Consider the following 25,577-nt stretch of genomic DNA (forward strand, 5'->3'; position numbering starts at 1 on the left):
CATTCTTCATGGATGACTGAGGCCTACAGCCTGGTTCAGTGTATTGCATGTAAAAGCCTGTACAGTGTAGTACATAGCATTACTGCATCCTGAAGTCCCCAGCTCAGCAAACGCTAACTCATAATTCACCTAACACAGCTCCAGCGCTGTCAGCTTCACCCATTCACCGTTCACATACACAAATTTAGGCTGAAGGTTATGTAGATATTTTAACTGTGCTGACATTTACATGTACGTATGTTCAAAAGCTGAATAATAATTATTGAAACTGTCTTCCACATGGTCATTGCAGGGTAAAGTATGTATCTATTTCATTATCTCTTGATGTGATAATGTGTTTACTAGTTCAGTGTTGGTTTCTCTAATCGGTTGTTTTAGCTCACCTGCTTCAACAAAAAGTGTTTTCTGGTTAGAGGCACTTCTGTTTCCAGGGTGATCATCTTTGACTCACTAATTCTGTAGCAGGACAAAGCACTATGTTACAAAATGGGGGAGTGTTATTGACGGTGTGGTGCAGTTTTATGTTATTTTTACATGTTGTGAAATGTAATATGTATTAGCAAACAGGTAGTTTCATTGTGGACTAACACTAATTTGCTGAGTAAATAGATTATTTTTCATTTTTAATTGAAGCAGGTGAATGCAAAACTCCTTGAGGAAGGGTTTGACCTTTAACCTCCACTGTCTGTTGTAGTAAACACTTTAATACAAGATTATTTGACGTTATCGTGACATCCACCCTGTGTGCTCGCACACGTTTAACACAAGTCAGACTTCACTAAGCTTCGACTAACATCTAATGCAAATGGATGTGCTTTTGTTTGTGGTGAATTGTTCTGGCTTGCTTGAATTACAATAGAAAGTACATTATATGAAAGTTATTACAGGTATATACATTGTAAAAGCTTGATTAATATAGTCAAGAGTCACGTTAATTAAAAATTTAAGCAATATGTATGTATATTTTGTCTCATGAGGATCAGTGTATTTTGGTGCATTGTAAAGTTAAATTATTAGTTAAAAATAGCAAGTACACATTCAGAATTAGGCAGAGACTCACCAGTCCTTATCAAATGAAACAGAGAAGCTAATTGAATAAGTGTTGAAACATATTCACTTTTAAAACATTTATTCAAATTTATTTTTGCTATGGTCCTACTTGGACAACTGAGGGATTGCACAGACATTCAGAGAAATATGTTTTCCTTAATATATTATATTATATTAATATTTCCTAAATATGTTTTCCCCAAATGCTTAGCTTTTCACCGCATGAATTTGAATTTACCCTTGTCCCAAATGTGAATGTTTTCTGAGCACAGCATCTTAGATCTACAATTAAATATTGTTATTTAATGTCCTGTTTGTTCCCATGTGACAAACGATCACTGCATCTTCATGAACGCTTTTCATTTTGATGTTTTGATGGATTGGAATGTACTGTAAGGCGATTTTCTCTCCACAGGACTCCAGTCAGATTGGTTTGCTAAAGGAACTTCTTGATCTTCAAAAAGACATGGTTGTCATGTTGCTCTCTCTCTTAGAAGGTACAATTGTGCTTTTATTTTAGCTTGCTTTGACATTTTCAACAATGCTATGTTTTCTTCTTCAGGAAATGTGGTGAATGGTACAATTGCTCGTCAGATGGTGGACATGTTAGTAGAGTCCTCCAGTAATGTAGAGATGATCCTCAAGTTCTTCGACATGTTCCTTAAACTCAAAGACATTGTGGCTTCAGATGCTTTCCGTGATTATGTGACGGACCCACGGGGGCTCATATCCAAAAAGGACTTTCATAAATCCATGGACAGTCAGAAGCAGTACACTCCCTCTGAGATCCAGTTCCTCTTGTCCTGCTCTGAAGCGGACGAGAACGACATGATAAACTACGAAGAGTTTGCCAGCCGCTTCCAGGAGCCTGCAAAGGACATTGGCTTCAACATCGCAGTGCTGTTGACCAACCTGTCTGAGCATGTGCCCCATGATACAAGACTAAAGAACTTCCTGGAACAAGCTGAAAGCGTGCTCAACTATTTCCGGCCGTTTTTGGGTCGCATTGAGATAATGGGCGCGAGCCGAAAGATAGAACGTATCTATTTTGAGATCAGTGAGGTCAACCGCAAGCAGTGGGAGATGCCTCAGGTGCGAGAGTCCAAGCGGCAGTTCATTTTTGACGTGGTGAACGAAGGCGGCGAGTCAGAGAAGATGGAGATGTTTGTGAACTTCTGTGAGGACACCATCTTTGAAATGAATATCGCGTCACAGATCTCAGAGCAGGAGGAAGAGGAGAAGGGTGAGGAGGATGATGAGGTAGAAGAGGTTGGGGGCGAGGGAGGACAGTCCGCAGGAGCTGGAGGAGGTGAGGAGGAGAGTAATGGAGAAGAGGCACCACCAGAATCCAGCTCTGCTTTTGCCGACTTCATAAACAGCATTTTAAGCTTCCTGAGTATATTCACCTTCCGTAACCTTCGGCGTCAGTATCGCAGGATCCGAAAAATGACCCTTAAGGAGATTGTGGTCGCTCTGTCTGTGTTCTTCTGGACCATCCTCATGAGCATCCTTCACTTTATTTACAGCGTGTGCAAAGGCATCTTCATGATCATTTGGCAAACTCTGTTCGGTGGTGGACTAGTGGAAGGAGCCAAAAATATCACAGTGACTGAAATCCTAGCAAGTATGCCTGACCCGACTCAAGACGACGTGCACAGCGATGGTCCAGGAGAGCTGCGGATGGGGGAAGAGCAGGACACTGGTGGGGTCACGGACACTGGGGAGACGGGGAGTGGAGAGGAAGAGGAGGAGGATCCTCAGGATAATGAAGGAGGCAGGGTGCCGGGTATGGATGCTCCCGGTGGGCTTGGAGACATGGGCATTGAGGCCACGGTGGAGCCCCCTACACCTGAAGGCACCCCCATAACCAAGAGAAAAATGGCAAGTCTTTCAAATGATCAAGTTAAAGGATTAATTGCATATTAATTATTGAAATAATACAACTAATTTAGTAATCAAGGAATTGGCATCTAGACTATATACAGAAAAAAGAGTTGTGGAATGCAGACATTTTATGACTCGGAGCAGAGATTACATTAAAATGACACAGGAAATTTGTACATTTAATGTTTTTGTCACAATACAAACTTAATCTGGGTCAAATTTAATACAATATCATATTCATGGGCCTTTGGCAATCTAAATAACTAATGGATTTAAAAGAATAATCACTAGATTACTCAATTGGCAAAATAATCCTGAAGCCCTGAATTAATGATTGTTTTAATGTTTGATTAAAATGATAAGTTAAGCATCATATGCCAGGCTTCAAGTGCAGCCAGCCAGTGCCATGAGTTCGAATCCTGACTCCGATATTTTACTGCATGTCCTCCCTTCTCTATCTTCCCCCATGTCATACTTTCCTCTCCTGTCTAATGAAGCCTACGGGCCACAAAATCTTAAAAAAAATAATTCATTAATTAATTAATTAATTAAAAAATGATAAGTTATCTTTTTGTTTGCAGCAACCAGAAGAGGCTGATGGTGGTCAGAAACCTCCTGAACCTGTTCCAATTGAGGAGCCCCCTCCAGAGCCTGAGAAGGCAGAGTAAGTGATTTCTTACAGTGTTACAGTCTTGGACATGTGGATTTTTTTATGGTGGTTGTTTGTGTTTAAGAGTTGAAAGTGGTGAAAAGGAATCTCAGGCCCAAGAAATAAAACAACCTCAGGAGCCAAAGCAATTTGCTGCCAAAAAAGAGAAGAAAACGAGAAAAGGAGGTTTCCAGATCTGGACTGAGCTGGAAACTCAGAGGAATAAGTTTATGGTATGGAATCTGATATTGTAATCATACAATCAAAATCAATATGTATTTTTTTATCTGCAGAACTACCTGTCGAGGAATTTCTACAATCTACGCTTCTTGGCTCTCTTCATCGCATTTGCATTGAACTTCATCCTCCTCTTCTACAAGGTTAGTAACAATTACAGCTGGGATTCGTTGCTCGCAGTAAATAAATTGACACACTTTACTATTCTTGTTCCTGTATTTTGTTTCACAGGTGTCTGAATCTCCCCCTGATGGAGACGAGATGGAGGGCTCTGGCTTCTTCGAGGGCAGTGGTCTGTTCGAAGGGTCAGGTTTGTTTGAGGAGTCCGGAGACTCTGAGGGATCAGGACTGGGTGACGGAGATGAGGAAGAGGAGGACGTTCCAGTTTTTTTTTATTTAGAGGAGAGCACAGGATACATGCAGCCCACACTGTCCTTCCTCGCTATTCTGCACACTGTCATCTCATTCATCTGCATTATTGGATACAACTGTCTCAAGGTAAATGGCTAAAATAAGGTTTCAATAAATAGTTTTGGTGTTGTTGTTTTTTTATATTGGAATTTCAATTTACAATATTTAGTTAATTTATGGCATTTGACTGTATGAATCAAAAGATTACATGAATTTGAATCCCTCTTTTAGATTCCATTGGTGATTTTCAAAAGAGAGAAAGAACTTGCCCGAAAGCTGGAGTTTGATGGTCTTTACATAACAGAGCAGCCAGAGGATGACGACATCAAGGGCCAGTGGGACCGACTGGTCCTAAACACACCGTACGATCGAACTCGCATCAGCTCATATCCTCTTCTGGTACTGTGGAAATATTTAGAGGCTTGAATTTTTGTCTTACAGCTCCTTTCCAAACAACTACTGGGACAAGTTTGTCAAACGAAAGGTAAATTAGCTTTTGTCTCGTGTTCATTCACCTCCAAAGCGCAGATGCTATATTGCTTGACCTCTCCAACTAAGCAGACATAATTTATCAAAATACATAAACCATGCATCTAAAATCACTAAGTGTTCTATTTAATACTTTGTGTCATCTCAAAATGTCCATATAGAACTCATCACTGCCGATTATATAATTATATATCTGTTACAGCCTGAACAAAGACGACAGAATCACTGGCTTCAATTTCTTTTTAAATGTACCACCATATCTGAAATGTTTTTTGTATATCTATATCTATATCTATCTATATCTATCTATATATATATATATATATCTATATAGATATATCTATATCTATATATATAGATATATATATCTATATATAGATTATATATATATAGATATAGATATATCTATATATAGATTATATATATATATATATATATATATATATATATATATATATATATATATATATATATAGAGAGAGAGAGAGAGAGAGAGAGAGAGAGAGAGATATATATATATATATATATATATATATATATATATATATATATATATATATATATATATATATATATATATATATATATATATATATATATATATATATATATATATATATATATATATATATATATATATATAATGTCTGACTTACCAGCCATCTTTGAGATACTTATTCCTTTATTTTGCTGACACCTTGAGATGGTCTTGGGGGGGATTGTGTCTGTTTTGTGTTGTTATGAATTGTATTGTGCTGTTTTGTGCTCCTGTGCCACAGCTTACTGTATGTCACAATCCCCCATGCTGCATCTCAAGGGGTTCCCATGAATATATTCAGTTCAACTAATTAACAATTAACTCTTTACTGGGCCAATGCAATAAATCAAGACTTACCTATTCAAACCTTGTATTTATAACAAGGTCCTGGACAAGTATGGTGATATCTATGGCAGGGAGAGGATTGCTGAGCTCCTAGGAGTAGATCTTGCTTCGCTGGATGTAAGTCAGCAACATGGAAAGAAGCAGGAAGAACCGGACAACTCAGTATTTGCATGGTACGGTACTTTCTTTACATTTGAACCTATGTTGCACACAGACAGATCAACCTTTATCCAAGATCACTCTTCTTATTTCAGGATGACCTCTATTGACCTCAAGTACCAGATATGGAAATTTGGTGTAGTGTTTACAGATGGGGTAAATGCGTATGTTATAATAACGCTTAATTTTGTAACAATTGGAAGATAATGGCCTAAATACTTTGTTGTTTGCCTTCTTTAGACCTTTCTTTATCTGTGTTGGTACACGATTATGTCTTTGCTTGGGCATTACAACAACTTCTTTTTTGCCTGCCACCTGTTGGATATTGCAATGGGCGTCAAAACGTTGCGTACGATCTTGTCATCCGTGACACACAATGGCAAACAGGTACTACATACTCCAATATTTTATACTGTGATGTTTTTCTAACTCTTGTATCGTCTCTTCTAACAGCTCATGATGACTGTGGGTTTGTTGGCCGTGGTAGTCTACCTTTACACTGTGGTCGCTTTCAACTTCTTCAGAAAGTTTTACAATAAAAGTGAAGATGAAGATGAGCCTGATATGAAATGTGATGACATGATGACTGTGAGTGATTTCTTTATAATCAGTTTTATGATCAGTTTTTTTTTTTTTTTTTTTTTTATTGGATAACATTAATCAGAATATCTTTAGTGTCCATCAGAAATGTGCTCAAATGTTCCTTTAGATGTCTTAGTTGCACCAAATTGTCATCTCATTATATTTTTGAAGGTTATACCCACTTCTAAAAACAAGGCAATGCAAACAATTGATCAGAGGCGGAAAAACCCCTAACCCATACGACTAACTATAATGGGTTAGGGTTGTTGACTTCACAAATAATCTTAAGAAACATTATACCTAACTTAGTATAGTTTGACTATGACATTCTGCTGTTCCTGCTCCAGTGTTACCTGTTCCACATGTATGTGGGTGTGCGAGCTGGAGGCGGCATCGGGGACGAGATCGAGGATCCTGCTGGAGACGAATACGAGTTGTACCGAGTGGTCTTTGATATCACCTTCTTCTTCTTTGTTATTGTCATTCTTCTGGCCATTATTCAAGGTGAAAATTGTGATCCTTTAACAAGATCTTTACTTCATACATTTATGAGAATTAACTGAATTGTGTGCTTTTTATTACAATGACTCCAGGTTTGATTATTGATGCTTTTGGAGAGTTGAGAGACCAACAGGAGCAAGTCAAAGAAGATATGGAGGTATAATTTTGCCAAAGTTACATTAGATTATATTATCCTTTATTGTCCCTGTAGTGAAATGTGTCCCCTACATTTGACCCATCCTTCAACCAGTGCCACTGGAGGAACCTTTCAAGAGCAGTTTAACATAAAGAATTGTGTTTCTTTTGCTAGACAAAATGCTTTATATGTGGCATAGGGAGTGACTACTTTGACACTACACCACATGGTTTTGAAACCCACACTTTCGATGAACACAACCTGGCCAATTACATGTAAGCTAACCTCTCTTTTTCAATGTCCCCTATGTATTTCCAATTCGTTTATGAGATTTTTTTGTCAATCAGGTTTTTCTTGATGTACCTTATCAACAAAGATGAGACAGAGCACACAGGCCAGGTTAATGAGATTATAATTATATGCATATTGCTTTGTTTGAGCATTTAACTGAGTCTTCTTGATCATCCTTTTGTTTTAAGGAGTCTTATGTGTGGAAGATGTACCAGGAGCGATGCTGGGACTTCTTTCCAGCTGGAGACTGTTTCAGAAAGCAATATGAAGATCAACTTTCTTAGTCCAACCTTACTATTTTAGACATAAACATGTTGAACTGGTTAATCATTCCCGGACTTTTTGTAACACAAATTTAAATTTCAAATCAATTAATATGGTATCTACAGTCTGCTCATTAACTATAATATTGTATCATTTGTGGTATCTCTGTCAGTCCATGTTATTTATTCAAAAGGACTTCACCAACTGTTGCAGAGAGTGCTGAATGAGGCTAATTTTGTGTATTTATATGTCTGTTATCAGAAATGTAGGAGAATAAATGTTTCTTTGACAACAATATTTTATCTGCTATGTCATCAGACTGACTTGGACAGACGTCTGAAAAAAGCTACACACGATAATGCTTTATGCAATTGTAATGGTGTATAAATGATGATGATAATGTCGTCTTAGTTTTTCTTGCTAGTTTATGTTGAAAATAAGCTCATTTACTATAATACTTGAACCAGTGCATCTGGTTTGTCCAATGTCATTGCTATGTCAATATCAAATAAATAAATAAATACATAAATTGTCCCATAATGTATTCAGCCATTTAGCAGGGGATGTCTGTCATTTAAGAAGGTCAAGAATCCAATCCCAGGTTATGCAGTTGAAGCTTTCACTTCAAGTAAATAAAGGCATACAGTCTTTCAGAAAAACAATGTTACAACATGTACAATTTAGAGTCTCTTCTGAGACTGTTCACACTTATCCTGGTTTAGTCCTGATGTAGGGTCTGTTTGGCCCAGCTATAGTCCAGCAAGTCCGGTTTAGTTTAGGATTTAGTCCCGGTTAGCACAAATTTTGATGCGGTCTGTATAAGTTTGAACACTAGGTAAGGTTTCCTTATTAGTTCCCCGAGAGAGGGAAATTCATTCCCTGCAATTGATTCCTCAACCAAGTGCCTCTGGGGCAACCTGTCAGGAGCAGTGAGCTGCTGTGGTGCAGTGCTCAGTAACACACCTCTAGATGTTGAGCTTAGTCAGGACCAGGACGTCCCTAGAAGTGCATTAGGCGACTGTGGCTCAGTGCACTCTTCCACCAACCCGATGGCCTACGGTTAAAACCCTGCAGTGTAGTATACTGTTGTGTCATTAGGCAGAGTATATTGAAAGGCTAAATATCTCCACGATATAATTAGTTGACGGAAATCATATTTCCAGGCTTAATTTATCTGTTTGAATGTATATCTCCTCTGCATGCAGCTGAGTCTTGACCCATTCCCAAACCAATTCTATATTTGTATTTAGTTTACTAAGCAGCTAAACTGTGGCTTCCGTAGAACATTCATTTGAATGAGGATTAGTGGTGAGCATTAAAACTCACATTGAGCCTCATGTGCTTTTGCTCAGTAGGACTCACACTGCGCTCTGTTTCACCATCACTGCAGACATGAACGCTACAGGGATACACCAGGGGATGCTCCGAATGTATGGTAAGGTTTGTTCGATATTTACCATCAAAATTAGTTTCAATACATAGGCACGATTCATTAAAAAAAGAGTAGTCTCTCTAAATAAGCATTTTATTGTACTTAAGGTCAGTACAGGAATCTTTTAAATTAAAAGCTATTATGTTATTTATTTTTAAATAAATTAATTGAATATGATTAAAAGAAAATGTATCAATATACTGAGATTTGTTGCATAAAAAAATAAATAAACACCTATAACAATATATATATATATATATATATATATATATCTCCCCCATGTGGGACAATAAAGGATTATCTTATCTTATATATATATATATATATATATATATATATATATATATATATATATATATATATATATATTATTTATTTATTTATTGTATAGTTTAGAATTTCATTGTTTAAGTATTTTCTTTGTATTTGGTTTGCGTCCAGATATAGGTGTGTGAATGGGACATTATAGTGGGTTCAAAACCCATATCTAATCTTCCAACCATCTGACTGCCTTTAATCTTTGGGGATAGAATGGCTCTAATCCTTTTGCACTGCACGCTGCTATGATGTCTGTGAGATGACACTTAGTAATGATTGGGTGTTACTTTCACAAGCCCATTTATATATATATATATATATATATATATATATATATATATATATATACATCTGATTGTATTTGGTATTAAGGTGGCTTCCTCTTCAAGCACTGGAAGAAAAGGTTTCTGCTCCTGACCCCTGAGGGCAGCCTGCTGGTCTGCCACAATGCCACATCTCCCCCTGATCAGCTGGTGTCCCTGCACAGCGACTGTGAGGCCATCGCAGAGGGCAAAGACATTCTCGATCTGCCAAAGCTACCTCCAGGTGGGAGCCGGAGCTGCTGCTTTGCTCTCATACTTAACCAGAATAAGTATCTGCTTCTCGTCACGGACACTGCTGCAGACTGCAGGTAGCACTGGAGATGACGTAATCATAAATGAACCATCTTCATTGACTACCATGCCTTTCTTTTTCAGTCAGTGGCTGAATATATTGAAAAAAGTGAAACAGGTGTGTTTTGGTCTTGGTTTTAGCTGTAGTATTATGTGAATATGCTTGTTAACATGTGAACACATATTCCTTGTAGAGTGGGTCATCAATGGTCAGTCCTTGTAAAAGGCATCAGGTTCCACCGCCCATCACTCTTAAAGATTGGATGCCGGAGCAGATCTCAGAAAGAGATCCACCAACTCCTCCCATTGGCAACACAGAGCCCTCCTCCACAACAACAGACACCTGTGGGTCACCAAGAGAAGGGGGTGGGTTCAATGGATTTACAGCATTTGCTACTCTTTACTTAGTTTGTACAAAGTAACTTGTGTTACTGTTACAGGCAGGAATGCCCTGCGCTCTCAGCTGTACAGAGGAAGTGCTCATTCAGTGGGATGTCTGCGCCATGGCACTGTCAACAATGCTCAGGCCATGAAGGCTGTGTATTTGCTGATGGGAGGGGCTGCTGCCTCCTCAGCTTTAGGTTACCTTGGCACATCCTCCCCATCTAATCTGGAGGCCAAAGCTCCCGATTTACCACTCCCCTCAGATTTCTCTGGCATAGGCCCAACAGGGACGTACCACTCCAGCAGCCCGAGACTGGACTCTCCTCACTTTAACACCTTTGACTTTGAGATGGCCGACTCAGACTTTGATGCCTTTGATTGTGGGGGGTTTACTTTCTGATTATGTAATGATTTGATTGATTTGTATGTCACTTCTTATGTTGTGGTATCTATTGGCTTACAAAAATACAGGCGTAATATTTTTTAAGAATTATTTTTTACCTAAGAATGACCTTATTAAATGGTTTTGTTTGCTGTCTCTGTTGTTATAACTAACCACATGGTTTATGAATACCCATCTGGATTTCATATAGAGGCCAGGTCCAGATGATGCCTTTTAAAAATAATCTTCAACACTCACAATAACACATGGTTCATAGCCTAAATACTAACTGACTGTTTAAATTATTTGATGTCACAAGCTGTCTTTGTGTCCACGGCTCAAAAGAAGTATTTGTTCTTTTGCCCATCAAGACAAACTGCTTTTGGTGGTTGAGGGGTTTGTATTGACACGCTTTGTCCACAGTCCAGTTTTGGACCTTTAATCCATCATAACTTTGACTTCAACGTAGATGTATTAGTAACTTTAAGACATAGGCTATGTAATATAGATTCCTTATTTGATCACAACGTGCCATGCATGTCTAGAAAAATATTTATCAATTATATTTTTGACACAAAAAACCTGTCCAAAGGGCTTGGTGTCATTTCCATCACACAGAAAATATAAAATTAGTATTAATTTGTCGTCATTTCCACACGGCTTGTATTTCAGTAAAAGTTGATAAAAACAATACTTCTCATATCAGCAGGACAAAAGGGACAAAAGGAAAACAGAACCAAGAATAAATGGCGACTATCTCTTATGTCTCTGGACTGACGGAAAAACTGCATTTTTTAGACAACTTGAAATTCCTGTTCATTTTAAACCAGGCAACACTTTAAGACAAAAACTAAAAAGGACAAGATGCCTACACAAAAACAGATTTGTTAAAAAACATATATTGGGTTTTATTTTCCTAAAACTGCAGTGACTACATTTTCAATGAGAGTTAATTACAATTAATGGAATATCAATGTGCATTTTGCAATATCAATTTGCATTGTGAAATTGCATTTTGAGAATTCCCCTTTATTGGCTCGAGAATTCAAGGAGTCATTGTTTTCCCCTGGTTTCTTATGGGACTGGGTCTTATTAATATTGTATCCGGGTGCTGGATATACGCAAAAATTGAGTAGTAAACAAAGACGAATATGCTAGTGAGTGGTATCTAAAATTTCGTTAAAACATATTAGCGCCAACGTAGCGCCACCTCAAAAATCAATTAACATGGGGCCAATGGGAGCCCGACGCCCAAAAAAGTGGCAGTAAAAATATGACGCTCCCTCCAAAAAATAGTTCATGTGAGGACATGTAAAAAATAATCTATGACCCCGCCCTAAGTCATACAGGAAATCAGCCATATTGGATCAAACACGGCACTGCCAAAAGTCCACCTTTTGTACTTTTGGCCTTTTCTCCTACAGTTTTCTTAGAAAACACTTCAAACATTGATAGAGCTCCATGTGACGAGTAAAACACATCTGGCAGCATCGCTCTATGATAAACAGGCAGTCAGCCATGTTGAATCAAAGTGGCACAGCCACATTTGACCTATGTGTTTCGTCTGATCGAGCTCAAAACAACACTTTTTGCATCTAGTGACATTGAAATTTAATAAAGATTAAAAAAAATTGATATTCCTTGCGGTCTCCGCGTAACACGCCCTCAAAAAAGGCTTAATTTCCTGTTTTTTCAAGGACAAGTCACGCCTAATGGAATTGATCTACGGAGCTCATATTTCACTCACTAATGCGTTTTTATGCTCTGATTGGAAATACTTAATACCATGTAACAAATGTACTCTATAGCTTCCCCTACCCATTCTGTGAAAAACTCAAAATTTGTTTGAAACTCATGAGTTATATTTTCCTTGAGACGCCATGAAAAAAAGTGCATTGCAGATATTGTGTCTTTTCATAATTGGCCAGCAGGGGCGCAATGAATGCCTTCACTTCCTCTTCCTATTTTATTTTGTTGGGGGATTTCCTCTCGTGCCGCGGTCTTAGCATTAGCATTAGCGTTAGCATTAGCAGCGGGTCTCTGTTGCTAGGTGACGGAGGTACAGGGAGGAGGGGAATAATATTCTTTAGGCTCTATTCTGTAGGCTTTATTCTGTAGACTTTATTCTGTAGGCTTTATTCTGTAGGCTTTATTCTGTAGACTTTATTCTGTAGACTTTATTCTGTAGGCTTTATTCTGTAGACTTTATTCTGTAGACTTTATTCTGTAGACTTTATTCTGTAGGCTTTATTCTGTAGACTTTATTCTTTCTGCCACAACTAGGGCATTTTTGACCCCCTGAACATCGAGCAGCGACATCAGTGGAAATATTAAAGCCTATAGAATGAAGCCTAAAGAATAAAGCTGTACGGTGGAAGCACCGAACGTCAAAGAAGGAGAGGAAGATGAAGAAGAGTCTCCCTGGAATAAAGCCGGTCGGTTGTTGTTGTTGTTGTTGTTGTTGTTGTTGTTTTATGGCGGTTCAGTCTCTGAAACAACAACAACTATTCTAGTCACAAAGACATATCATGACCTCATGGGCTTTGTAACACCAAAGCAATGGAAGGAGTACTTTTACGGACTACGACAGTCTGAGGACTACGAAAAGTCTGAGGAATAAAGTCTGGCGGTAATGCAACAATTGGATGCCAACCGCTATAAAACAACAACAACAACAACAACAACAACAACATCATCGATGAAAAGTCCCACATGGGAACATAGACGCGATCATCTCAGCCCGAAATCGAATAAAATGGAGCTTGCAAGAACACCCGTCGCAACAGCGCCACCTAGAGTAAAAAAGAAAAAACATGAAACTCTAAATCTTTGAAATTTGGACCATTGATAGAGCTCCCTGTAATGACTAAAACACACCTGGCAGCATCGCTGTATGATAAACAGGAAGTCAGCCATTTTGAATCGAAGTGGCGCCGCCACGTTTAACTTTTTTTTCTTTCATTTTTCTCTTGTATTTTAGAAATGAAATGTTCATTTGACAATTTAATTTGTCAAATTTCAATTGAATATCAATTCATATTTTGAATTGAACGAAGATTACATAACGAGACAAACTGGTATCCTATGATATTGCAAATTGAAAATACATCTTGAAATAGAATGGATTTATCATACAAATCTCAATTGAACAGCGTAATGTACAATTAAATATGCAATTTGGCAAATATCATGGCATAATGAATTACATAAAAAAAAAAAAATTCAAAATCAAACACTGACATGGCCAATTAAATATCGTCCAAAATACCATACCAATTTGTCAAAACACAAACAATTAATACTTTGTGTACAGTTAAAATAGAACCAAATATTAATGAATGAACATTATGGCTTCACCTTTATAACACTAAACCAAAAACAAGGTTTGATAAAATAATATTTTAGTTGTTGAAATATACATGAATTTTGGTTGTAAAAATGTGGCAGTTTTACTCTATTAAGAAGTACAAATTCCAATATAGAATCTGATTTAGAACACCACAAATGAACAATTAAGTCCTTAAAACATATTTGACTAGTTAGTTCTGCCTCCCACCATCATCAGCAGCAAAAGGAACCGGTTTAGTAGCGTGATTGACGTGTATCTGTCCCAGCCCTGCGCACAGCAGACAAACTGGATTGGAGCAGGATGCATGTTGTTGTTGTTGTTGTAGTTGTTGTTTTATGGCGGTTGACATCCGAGTGTTGCATTACCGCCAGACTTTATTCCTTAGACTTTGAGTGACTGCAAAATGTGATGTTTCACATGTGGTTGGTGGACCGTGCGGATGGTGAACTTCCTGTCGCTGAACGGGTTTCACTGCAGGTTTTTGTCACCGCCCCCTGCCGCAGTCGCCTGTGGCTGCTTCTCGTTCATTCAAAAGCCAGGGCTAATCTCACCTTACGGACGTCTCCTGAGCTTTCCCCGGCCCGTGTGTCCCAGGCATGGATGACGGCTGCACACCGACATGGCACTGCGACATTACACCCTCGACGTCTCCCTCTCCACGCCAGGTACGAGCTCCGAGCGCGGGCACTAGACAGGCACCGTCAGGGCAGCATGCTAGCGGCTAACTAGCCTGCTAATATTAACCTGCTACTGTGACACTGTCCTTCAAAACACAATCGTTTTATTGATCTTGGTTTAGGTCAGCTGGGGGTGTTTGCATGTCCATTGGATTAAAGGATCAGTGTTAATTCTCACGATTGGGCTTTTTATGTTTATTTTGGAATGCAAATGGAAAGTTAATGGCCAACACCATCATTATGTGAATAGTAAAAAAAAGCTTCAGTTGTAGTCATCTGGGCACTGTTTTTATAAAAACAAGACGTTTTGACTCTCAGTCAAGAGTCATTCTCAAGAATCGAGTCTGGGAACTCAGATATTTATTCTATTCTAAGTAGGCACTTTCCACCAGGCAGAACCTCCTGGTGATGGGTGTTTTCAGTTTCACTTAGACTGCTCTTCTTTGTATCCTAGAACTAAGAAACCCTGTAATGGGCTGTTCAAATCCTATTGTAAACTGACTTTCGCTCCCTCATCACTGATAGACTGTTTCAGAATGACTCGATACAGAATGACTCTTGGATGAGAGTCGAAACGTCTTGTTTTTCTAAAAACAGGTTTCAGATGACTGTAACTGAATATTTTCTACTCCTGGACGAATGAGGGATTTCAGTGACTTATGTGAATAGTCTTAAATGGCTTTAAAACCTTTTGTACAACTCTTTCTAGTGTTAAATGTCTTACAACGTTTACTGTAAAGTTGTTATAAATACTGTATTATTATGGATAGCCTGTAATAGCATGTGGATAACCCAATGTAGTTATGCACATTTACTATTTGTCTCCCAGTTGACTGCACCTCCACAGTCCACGGCCTCCTGTCCATATTTCATGAGCAAGAAATGACAGAGACTCTTCATGACACAGAGGGACATGGCTGCCTCGCCACTTTTGTGGGCAAGAATGGCCGGTGAGTCTTCTTTTTGAAACTGGATTCAAATCCCCCTTGGGTAGCAATGAGCTACTGCCAACGTCAAGTGTGGGCAAAACTGCCTCACACAGTGATGAGGGACAATGAAACGCACAAGATTTTGCCAACAAGGTCTGCCTCAGGTACTGGGGAATATTTGATGGAATTGTTCATTCAATCCATTCCACAAATTTCTGTTGGATTAATGTCCGGTTTGTGATGACCATGGAACTCTAAACTGCTGAACCAGTTTTCTGTCAACAATTGTTTTTGACCAGTTTGCACATGTTTTGGGTCAGTCAAATTTAAGTTTCAATTTAAAGCTGGCAAGTTAATTCATTCTAATTTATTTTAGTTTTATGTAGTTTGTGAAAAATGTACTATGATCAAGAGTACAATGAATTAATAGGTTTGGACTCACTTGAATAGAGTTGAACAATCTAAAAAACCCTACTAGTGGGGAAATCCTGAATGTTTTCCTTTTCTTGCTCCAGAGTTGTGATGCTTCGTGTGCACTCCCAAGGCTTAGTCACCATTGATCTGCAGTATTATGACGATGATAACATTGTGCAACTAGACAATGTAAGTGTACCATCAATCAGATTGCAACTTTTTTACAGTGCATGTAACATTTTAACAAGTCAATGTTTTTTTTTCCCCTCACAGCTTTTAAATGCACTGGAAAAGAGACTCAAAGTTCTTTTACATGGCAACATTACAAGGATTAAAAGGTAATCTAGAGTAACTGGTTTGGTATTTAATGTGTTGATGTGTTCACTGTGCTCACTTTGCTTTTGGCTTCAGACTTCCTCCTCTCAGACGAGGAGCACAAGTGGACAGGTACTGGCCCACAGCCGATGGCAGGCTCATAGAATATGACATTGACCGCGTGGTGTATGAAGAGGATTCTCCATACCAAAACATTAAGATTCTCCACTCACAACAATTTGGGAATATCTTGGTCCTCAATGGTGACATTAGTAAGTGCAGTTAAAATACTTAATCCAAACGGATGTTAATTCTTAAATGGGTGATAAAAATAAGTAATCATAATCTGTCGTTTTTGCACACCCCTCACAATGTGAAAGTGATGAAATAGTCAAGTGTACATTGTTTTCCTTGCAGACTTGGCAGAGAGTGATTTGGCATATACCCAAGCCATTATGGGCAGCGGAAAAGAGAATTATGCTGGAAAAGAGGTGCTAATTTTAGGAGGTGGTGATGGGGGAATCCTCGCTGAAGTAGTGAAGCAAAAGCCAAAGATGGTCACAATGGTGGAGATATCCTTTGAATTACTGTGTTAAACTTACTCTGTAGATTGTGTGTCATTGTGTTTGTGATATTTTCTTAATGAAATGTAAACATTGACCAGAAAGTAATAGATGGATGCAAAATGCACATGAGGAAGACTTGTGGCAATATTCTGGACAACTTGAAGGGAGACTGTTACCAAGTACGTTGTTTTGTCTTTTAACTGTGGATTTTGTCAACTCTTAGTGGTTTTTAAAGTCTCTTTTTACTGGCTCTCCAGATATTAGTTGAGGACTGCGTTCCTGTGCTGAAAAAATATGTGCATGATGGAAAGACATTTGATTATGTTATCAATGATCTTACTGCTGTCCCAATATCCACTGAGCCAGAGGAAGGTATGTACCTCTATGGCTCTAACTTCTCTGCGTTTCTCTGTATTTGTACACGCTTTAACACGCCTTGTGTGCTGCAGATTCGACATGGGAGTTTCTGCGTCTCATTTTAGATCTGTCAATTAAAGTTCTTCGTTCCACTGGGAAATATTTCACACAGGTTAGCTATTGTTAACTTGTATTACATTTTATTTCTATATCCTCACAAAAACATGTCTTTTCTTAACCTGCTCACTTCTCAAACTGTGTCAAAGGGAAACAGTGTGAACCTGACAGAAGCACTGAGTCTGTATGAGGAGCAGCTGGGGAAGCTCTCGTGCCCCGTGGGTTTCTCTAAAGAGGTGGTGTGTGTGCCCTCCTACCTGGAGCTGTATCCTTTTAAGCACTTTAATGATGAGTTTGATTGAAGAAATATTAAGTCCAGATATCCAAATTAGTTTTCCTTAACATGTACTGTCAGATGGGTTTTCTACACCGTGTGGAAGAAATAATATTTTATCTGCTTGAATCCCCTCCACTGAAATGTGAAGGCCCCCGTTACTGCTGTGTCCTAAAGGCATGTTCAGACTGCCAAAACTGAGTCCACTAGTTGTATTGCTTTGAAAGAACACAGCATATGTTGTAAACATTTTTATTACACATTTAGTCCAATCCAAAAACATTAAATTAACACCCCAGAGTTACCAGCAATCTCTGGATATGAAGTCAGTTTTGAAACGGTCTGAACAAACCTTGAAAGTTTTACTCTTCCCCTTTTGTCATGCTCTTTATGCAGTATGGATTATGTTTTACTGCTTTTAGTTTTATTTGGATGCAGCTCATTGGCTTGTTCTGTTACTTGATAAGGAATGTCCATTTGCATGTACAATACTGGTACACATGCTTATAAACACTGATAATACACAGATGTACCTTTTTTTTTTTTTTTTTTTTTTTGAAAATTTGACATCACTTGAGTTGTCTCATAGACCAATTAATCCTTTCAATCCTGATTATCTGGGTTTTTCAGATGTTATTGATATGGCACTCAATTCTGAATATTTGGGGTGACAAAATGTGATGATGCCCAAAAAGAGTGTTGTCCGAATGTGTTTTAAAAGGGAACTGGTTCCACACTTTAATGCCGCATTTGTCTTTGTGTAATTTTCTGTTTTGTTTGATTTAGTTTTTTTAAACATTTTTTATAGACCGTTTTAGGTGCATGTGAAGGACGGTGAATGTAGCTGCATATACCGTACATGACGCAGTTCAGATCTTATGGGACATAGTTTTATTTATTCTATATGATTTCACCCAAAGCTGTGTTGTCCCACTTTATTGGCCATTACATATTAAAGTGTATTTTGATGTGTGTGTGTGTGAGTGTGTGAGATATTCCTTTATTGTCCACACATGGGGTAATTTCAATGTTGCAACGCAGGTAGATGCAGAGGAAAAGAACAACTTATAAGAAGTTTAAAAAAAACACTCTTAATAGAAGAACTCTTATAAACAAAAACTCCTATAGACAAAACCTCTCATTTCCTAATAAGGAATTGAGGGTAAAGATAAAATGAAATAACTGAAGTTGCTCTCCAGAGCGGACAGAGTGTCCTGCAGGGGGTGACACTCATGGTCCAGCATAGATGTGAATCTAGCCATAGATGTGATTCTAGGTGGGGGACCCTTCTGTCCCCCACCTCCTGCACTGAGTCCAGAGCACATATGTATGTGTGTGTGTGTGTGTATGTGTGTATATATATATATGTGTGTGTGTGTGTGTGTGTGTGTGTGTGTGTGTGTGTGTGTGTGTGTGTGTGTGTGTGTGTGTGTGTGTGTGTGTGTGTGTGTGTGTGTGTGTGTGTGTGTGTGTGTGTGTGTGTGTGTGTGTGTGTGTATGTATGTATATGTGTATATGTATGTATATGTGTATATGTATGTATATGTGTATATATATATATATATGTATGTATATATGTGTATATATATGTATATATATATATGTGTGTATATATATGTATATATGTGTGTATATATATGTATATATGTGTGTATATATATGTATATATATGTGTATGTATATACATGTATATATGTATATATATGTATGTATATGTATATATATGTGTATATATATATGTATATGTATATATATGTATATATATATATGTATATGTATATATATGTATATATATGTATATATATATATGTATATATACATATATATATATGTATATATACATATATATATGTATATGTATATATATACGTATACATATATACATATATATGTATACGTATACATATATATATATATACATATATATATGTATACGTATATATATATATGCATATATATATATATATATATACGTATACATATATATATGTGATAAAATGTGAATATATGATTATATTTCTGTGATGTATTTTATCTGCATAATAGTGATATTTTATCTGCATCATTAGTCTAAGAGAAGAACGGGTGTGTGACAGAATTTGTTTGTGAAGGGGTCGTAAAGATGGGCCAAAGGATGGTTACCCTAGGGGGGGTGATAACCCAGAGGAGTCTGGGTAATGTTTACCCAAGGCTTGATCTCTACGGAAAAATACCAAGTGCCTTGATGTGAGGCTGACCAATGAGAAATGTGACCCGCCTTTTCCAGAATATCTAATAAAACCAACCAGCATGGGAAAAAACGAGGTGAGACGCGGGGGTGAGACGCAGGAGGGTCAGCCAGGCTCCTTACAACGGCCTGGCTGACACAGTCCCCGCGTTTTCTCCCATGCATGCCACACAAATGTCTGATGTTTCTGTGTCGTTTCATATTCTAGGTTGAATTGTGTTCTCAATGTGTTAAGGAATAGCATCGGTGTATGTCTAATTCCATGACATTTTCTGGTCCTTCGAGCCGGATGACAAGCAGCCCCTTCGCGGAGATTGACGGGTGAATCGGTGAAGTCTGTGCACAGCTAAAGGAAGTCCACTTTTCCCGTGGCCGCCCATCGCACCTCAGTCTCCGCGAGGAGAACGCGTCGTTTCGAAGCAGCAGGAGAACACAGGCGACAAGGAAGGTCAGACAAAACTTTGTGTGTGAAAGAGTTAGCCATGAAACGTTTTATGCATAGGCTTTATGCAGGAGGTTAGTTACTCGCATAAAGAGGAGTTTAATATTTCTCAGACAAAAAATACAGGAGTTTAATATTTCTCAGTCAAAAATACAGGAGTTTAATATTTCTCAGTCAAAAATACAGGAGTTTAATATTTCTCATTGACAAAAAATACAGGAGTTTAATATTGCTCAGTTAAAAAATACAGGAGTTTAATATTTCTCAGTCAAAAATACAGGAGTTTAATATTTCTCACTGACAAAAAATACAGGAGTTTAATATTTCTCAGTAAAAAATACAGGAGTTTAATATTTCTCATTTGACAAAAAATACAGGAGTTTAATATTTACTCATTAAAAAGAAAAATATTGGTTGGCTTTGTGAAGATAAGTTTCACACATAAAGGAGTTAAATTGCTCACCACGAGTTAAGTTTCTCACCGAAAGAAAGTTATGAAGCCTTATGCCGAGTTGTTACTGACATAAAGATGAGTGAATGTAAGCGCTGTGCACGAGCGAAGTAAGTAAGAGAGAAGTGTGAATGTGTGAATGAGGATTAATAGTGATTAACTAACGAGTGTGAGAATCACAATTAATCATACAAGGGTCACAAGGCGTTATTCTGAGAGATCTAAAATTTGCAGTCACGGGTGAATCTTAAACACCACGTTTATGTCCGGAGGAATCTAATATGGAATTTTCTCTAGAAGCTTGACATTAACCGTGACTGTAAAGCAAGTAGCATTTCTCTCAGACGACCGAGACCAAATAATGCCAAAATTATCACCCCAAACTGTAAAAAGACAAAGGAAAAGTCATAAGAGGATTTTGGAGGGAGACTTCCAGCATGCTCAGATGACGTGGCAGAGAGGGGGAGATAAGGGGGGTCAACAAGGCAGGAGAAAGGGAAGAAAGCAGTTCAGAGGACGCTCTGAACTGATGAAATAAGTAAAACTAAACCCAGCTGGTTTTAAATTTTAGTATTTGAGAGCTCTGTATTTCAACAAATTTAGGGTTTTGTTTGATTGACAACAATCAATTATAAAGATTGTATTAAGCTTGATAAGAGATGAAGATGAATTCAGATTTTTATAGATGGCCAATTTTTTGGGGAATGTGATCACAGACAGGACACTTCCTGTCCCCGACATAGAAGACAAAAGTCGTGTTTTTTGAGTGCACAGAACAAAGCCATGTTTTGTTTTGTTTTATTTTTGGACTTGACAAAATTATCTTTTGGACTTAATATGTAACCATAATGCATGACTAGATGAAAGTACAGGACGAAAAGACAGAAGGGTTTTTGAATTTAGAATCAAATGCAGGCACAGGCCTGGAAGTGATAATGTGGGCAAATGAGTGACTACTGATGTTTTTGGACATAGGAGTAGAATGAGTAGTGAGTAAAGTGATAGTAAAAGTTATATCAGTAACTTATTTATTTGTATTATCATGAGGAAACCTTGTATTGCATGTAGACGTAAGTGAGGGAATAAGTTAAATAGTGACGTCCAATGCCCTCCCAGGAAAGACATGAATGGGTCATTAACTAGGGCAATTTACGCAGAAGTGGGGGGACATGGGACATACATGTGTTTATTAACTAAAGACAACAGGACACCAAGTCATAAAGATAGCCAGAGATAACAGGGGCTATTGACTGGCAAAGAATCTGGAGAGGACTCAGGATGGAGCAGATGTTGTTATCTTTACGGATCACAGGGACACTAACAGCAACACCTCAGGGGGAGGGTTGACGTGATGGGTAATAGGAAAAGTTAAAATTAACAGGGAAAGAATTTGACATTCTAAAGTAAATACCTGAAGGATTGTGGAGATTCAATCAAGAATTGAATAGATTTAAATTAGACAATATCATCTAAATTTAGACGTTATAGAAGTTATGAAAACCAGTGATAACAGGACTTAAACATTATAGGACTCAGGACGGAGGCAAGAGATGGTTAGACTGATAAAATGATGTGCCTTATGGACAAGGGGAAGGTTTAGGATCGTTTTGATTTGTTAATACACATATAGACTTGCTAGAACAAACTAATACACAATGTTTGTAAAGCACCACATGAGCAGGTGTGAGAGATTGAGTTTGAAACTCACCTGAAGCACATATAGAAGATTAGAACATATTACATTAGATGGGTGATTTTATTCAGGCCACACCCACAGAGGAGATGTGAAATTGTTAATTATGATGAAGAATTCTAAGTTGTGAACTGACCCTTATGCCCAGCTCAACGGGGGAATTATTGAGACAATTATTATTGTTTGATGTATTTGTATTGCACACACACACACATACACGCGCACACGTGGACACCAGACTTTTAGAGTTTGAAACATTTAGAGTTTGAAACATTTGGAGTTTGAAACAAATGGTGGTAAAACAGATAGGTTAGGGCAGTGTCGGATAACAGACACATAGACGGATTACAGACACACAGGGTGGGAGCCCAGCGCCGTGTAAGGGGGGGCTCAGCCAGGGATGTGACCGCTGAACTGTGAAAGGTCAAGAGGTGACATTGCGGAGTGGAGTGACAGACGCAATTCCATCTCTTCCTTGATTACATACTGGATTAGTGAACGTTGTAAACTATCTGGATTATTGAATTTTGTTTAAATGTAGAATTGTGTAGAAGTTTGAGAAATGGGCAAAGCCATTTATCAAATGGAGGGATGTACGTGTAAACAAATATTCCGAATCAATAATTACTAAAAAAAAAATTGTAAACAAGAAAACTGTTTGAAATACACTGAATTGTCGAAAAGACTTTGTTTATCACCACAGCAGAACGTGTTGGAGATGTGGTGTTTACAGAGACGGAGCCAAGTGGACAGCCAGTGGACGGAGCCACACCGTGTCGTCCTCACACCGACCATTGGAGGGACGAGTACATGGGTGCTCTCATGGGAAAGTGAGAGAAATGTCTGGACAACACAGCGGCAGATCCATAACATCGCAGACGCAGGACTTCGTTTGTATGAGTTTTGTCCAGAGTCTACGGTAGAGTACGATACTCTGCTATGATGAACGAGAGCCAGAGGCTACGGTGCGCAGAGTACCATACTCTGCGAAAAAGAATCAACAGTTATCATCATCACAGCGATGACGGTAATATGGGTGCTGAACACCTGTATTATACAATCGGGACAATCGGGACAATCGATCAACATACACAGACATGGAATAGAGGGAAGAAAATAAGTGATCAACTTGAAGAAAGGTTATGAAATGCATAATGTATAATGTACAATGTATAATTGACATGACAGAGGCTGAAGAAACACAATGGCATATTACACCACAGCCACAGTTGTTTGCACTAACTAAGAGAGTTTTTTTTATCTGCTACAACATAACTACATGTAATGTTAATGAGATTATGAATTGAGATGGGAAATGTACCAGTTCATATGTGTCATAGGTGTGACCGAAGCGAGCAGCGGGAGGAGGTCTCTTAAGGAACCAAGAGAGGACTTATGGTGGTGTGGGGACACTTGTGGGACGTTGTGCCTATGTATCCCTTTTGTGGCCAGCCATGGTCATAACAAAGACCAGCATCACCCAGAACCATACCGCAGGGTCAAGGTCGAGAGGTTAGAGGACAGTCTGGTCCCAGTAGCACCTGATACTACGTATTTGATTCTATTGGGGTGTCCAGAGAGGTCCCTGACGAGAACTGACTGACCAGAGAGCAGTGGGTTTAAGGGCTTTCCGCTTGTACTTCTATATTTCCCATCACACCGCACCAAATTATAGACAAGATGAATTGTCTGTTTGTCAAATTACAGAGATTGACCAATCTGACTCAAAATTTAGGACAGTAATGCTGTAGACATGTTGTGGGCCGAGAGAAAAGAAGTGTGTTCAATGTTGAGAAATGTGCATAAACTTTTTGTGTGTAAAAGTGTCATTTTAACACCAATATGAAAGACATGTTGAAAACTGAAAAGAATAATGTGTTTGGCATATGATACAGTAGACTAATGCTTTGATAAACAGGAGGGAAATGTGATAAAATGTGAATAAATGATTATATTTCTGTGATGTATTTTATCTGCATAATAGTGATATTTTATCTGCATCATTAGTCTAAGAGAAGAATGGGTGTGTGACAGCATTTGTTTGTGAAGGGGTCGTAAAGATGGGCCAAAGGATGTTTACCCTAGGGGGGGGTGATAACCCAGAGGAGTCTGGGTAATGTTTACCCAAGGCTTGATCTCTACGGAAAAATACCAAGTGCCTTGATGTGAGGCTGACCAATGAGAAATGTGACCCGCCTTTTCCAGAATATCTAATAAAACCAACCAGCATGGGAAAAAACGAGGTGAGACGCGGGGGTGAGACGCAGGAGGGTCAGCCAGGCTCCTTACAACGGCCTGGCTGACACAGTCCCCGCGTTTTCTCCCATGCATGCCACACAAATGTCTGATGTTTCTGTGTCGTTTCATATTCTAGGTTGAATTGTGTTCTCAATTTGTTAAGGAATAGCATCGGTGTATGTCTAATTCCATGACAATATATATATACATATATATATATATATATATATATATATATATATATATATATATATATATATATATATACGTATATATATATATACATATATATGTATACGTATACATATATATATGTATACGTATACATATATATATGTGTATACGTATACATGTATACATATATATATATATATATATGTATACGTATACATATGTATACGTATACATATATATATGTATACATATGTATACGTATACATATGTATACGTATACATATATATATGCATTAAGATGGCTCCACTCACGCCCAATATAGCAAGGGCTATGTCAATACTTATCAACTCTTCCCTGCACAAGCCGACTACACCAACAAAAGCCCCACCACCCATCCCCCCTCGTCTCTCACCTGGTATCTCCCATAGCTAGGATGCACTGGGTCTCAGCGTTGCCGGGACTTATTGTCATATTAAAAATCAAACCAACCCGGGGCCCTATGTAAAAAGAGCCCCCCCTAGTGCTATTTCTGTAGTCACATCATCACAGAGATGGAAAAACAAAATGCGAGTCAGGCCCAATCTGAGAAATGTGATTCATATTCCCTGTGAAAAGATAAAGCCCAGTCTCACTGAAACTAGTCTGAAACTTGCTGTGCTAAATGTCAGATCCTTATGTAACAAATCT

The 25,577-nt window shown here is 38.2% G+C and overlaps 3 protein-coding genes across 7 annotated transcripts in view; all 3 read left to right on the plus strand.

Annotated features, from left to right (window-relative positions):
• Positions 1–7,833, plus strand: part of LOC140360805 (ryanodine receptor 1-like) — a 45,867-nt gene extending 38,034 nt beyond the window's left edge. For all 5 annotated transcript variants that reach the window (XM_072446207.1, XM_072446202.1, XM_072446203.1 and 2 more), the window contains 17 exons: positions 1,466–1,547; positions 1,613–2,931; positions 3,516–3,598; positions 3,669–3,816; positions 3,877–3,963; positions 4,052–4,318; positions 4,463–4,593; positions 4,673–4,715; positions 5,643–5,776; positions 5,858–5,918; positions 6,003–6,149; positions 6,216–6,350; positions 6,692–6,848; positions 6,938–7,002; positions 7,156–7,256; positions 7,329–7,380; positions 7,461–7,833. In XM_072446207.1, the coding sequence (XP_072302308.1) occupies positions 1,466–1,547; positions 1,613–2,931; positions 3,516–3,598; positions 3,669–3,816; positions 3,877–3,963; positions 4,052–4,318; positions 4,463–4,593; positions 4,673–4,715; positions 5,643–5,776; positions 5,858–5,918; positions 6,003–6,149; positions 6,216–6,350; positions 6,692–6,848; positions 6,938–7,002; positions 7,156–7,256; positions 7,329–7,380; positions 7,461–7,556 (3,108 nt within the window). In that variant the 3' untranslated portion in view covers positions 7,557–7,833. The remainder of the gene's footprint in view (positions 1–1,465; positions 1,548–1,612; positions 2,932–3,515; positions 3,599–3,668; positions 3,817–3,876; positions 3,964–4,051; positions 4,319–4,462; positions 4,594–4,672; positions 4,716–5,642; positions 5,777–5,857; positions 5,919–6,002; positions 6,150–6,215; positions 6,351–6,691; positions 6,849–6,937; positions 7,003–7,155; positions 7,257–7,328; positions 7,381–7,460) is intronic.
• A 1,004-nt stretch (positions 7,834–8,837) lies between these two features.
• LOC140360343 (uncharacterized) lies at positions 8,838–10,713 on the plus strand. The gene is made up of 5 exons (XM_072445557.1): positions 8,838–8,971; positions 9,659–9,917; positions 9,985–10,018; positions 10,095–10,266; positions 10,341–10,713. The coding sequence occupies exons 1-5, from the start codon at positions 8,929–8,931 to the stop codon at positions 10,682–10,684; spliced, it is 852 nt and encodes a 283-aa protein (XP_072301658.1). The 5' UTR covers positions 8,838–8,928; the 3' UTR covers positions 10,685–10,713.
• A 3,764-nt stretch (positions 10,714–14,477) lies between these two features.
• Positions 14,478–18,634, plus strand: sms (spermine synthase). The gene is made up of 11 exons (XM_072446212.1): positions 14,478–14,680; positions 15,522–15,642; positions 16,137–16,224; positions 16,309–16,373; positions 16,447–16,622; positions 16,768–16,922; positions 17,006–17,095; positions 17,174–17,288; positions 17,366–17,445; positions 17,540–17,655; positions 17,746–18,634. The coding sequence occupies exons 1-11, from the start codon at positions 14,635–14,637 to the stop codon at positions 17,774–17,776; spliced, it is 1,083 nt and encodes a 360-aa protein (XP_072302313.1). The 5' UTR covers positions 14,478–14,634; the 3' UTR covers positions 17,777–18,634.
• The last annotated feature ends 6,943 nt before the right edge of the window (positions 18,635–25,577 follow it).

The sequence above is a fragment of the Eucyclogobius newberryi genome, unplaced genomic scaffold (genome assembly GCF_026437365.1).
Source record: "Eucyclogobius newberryi isolate DKJ021-1_F unplaced genomic scaffold, fEucNew1.0.hap1 SCAF_15, whole genome shotgun sequence".
NCBI classification, from domain to species: Eukaryota; Metazoa; Chordata; class Actinopteri; order Gobiiformes; family Gobiidae; genus Eucyclogobius; species Eucyclogobius newberryi.

What these genes read in the sequence shown, in the direction of transcription:
- LOC140360343 (XM_072445557.1), top strand. Translation starts at nt 8,929, where the DNA reads ATGAACGCTACAGGGATACACCAGGGGATGCTCCGAATGTATG. An exon ending in GGGGATGCTCCGAATGTATG is followed by an intron (nt 8,972 to 9,658) that starts GTAAGGTTTGTT and finishes TTTGGTATTAAG; the next exon opens with GTGGCTTCCTCTTCAAGCAC. An exon ending in GACACTGCTGCAGACTGCAG is followed by an intron (nt 9,918 to 9,984) that starts GTAGCACTGGAG and finishes TTTCTTTTTCAG; the next exon opens with TCAGTGGCTGAATATATTGA.
- sms (XM_072446212.1), top strand. Translation starts at nt 14,635, where the DNA reads ATGGCACTGCGACATTACACCCTCGACGTCTCCCTCTCCACGCCAG. An exon ending in GGTCCTCAATGGTGACATTA is followed by an intron (nt 16,623 to 16,767) that starts GTAAGTGCAGTT and finishes TTTTCCTTGCAG; the next exon opens with ACTTGGCAGAGAGTGATTTG. An exon ending in TGAAGGGAGACTGTTACCAA is followed by an intron (nt 17,096 to 17,173) that starts GTACGTTGTTTT and finishes CTGGCTCTCCAG; the next exon opens with ATATTAGTTGAGGACTGCGT.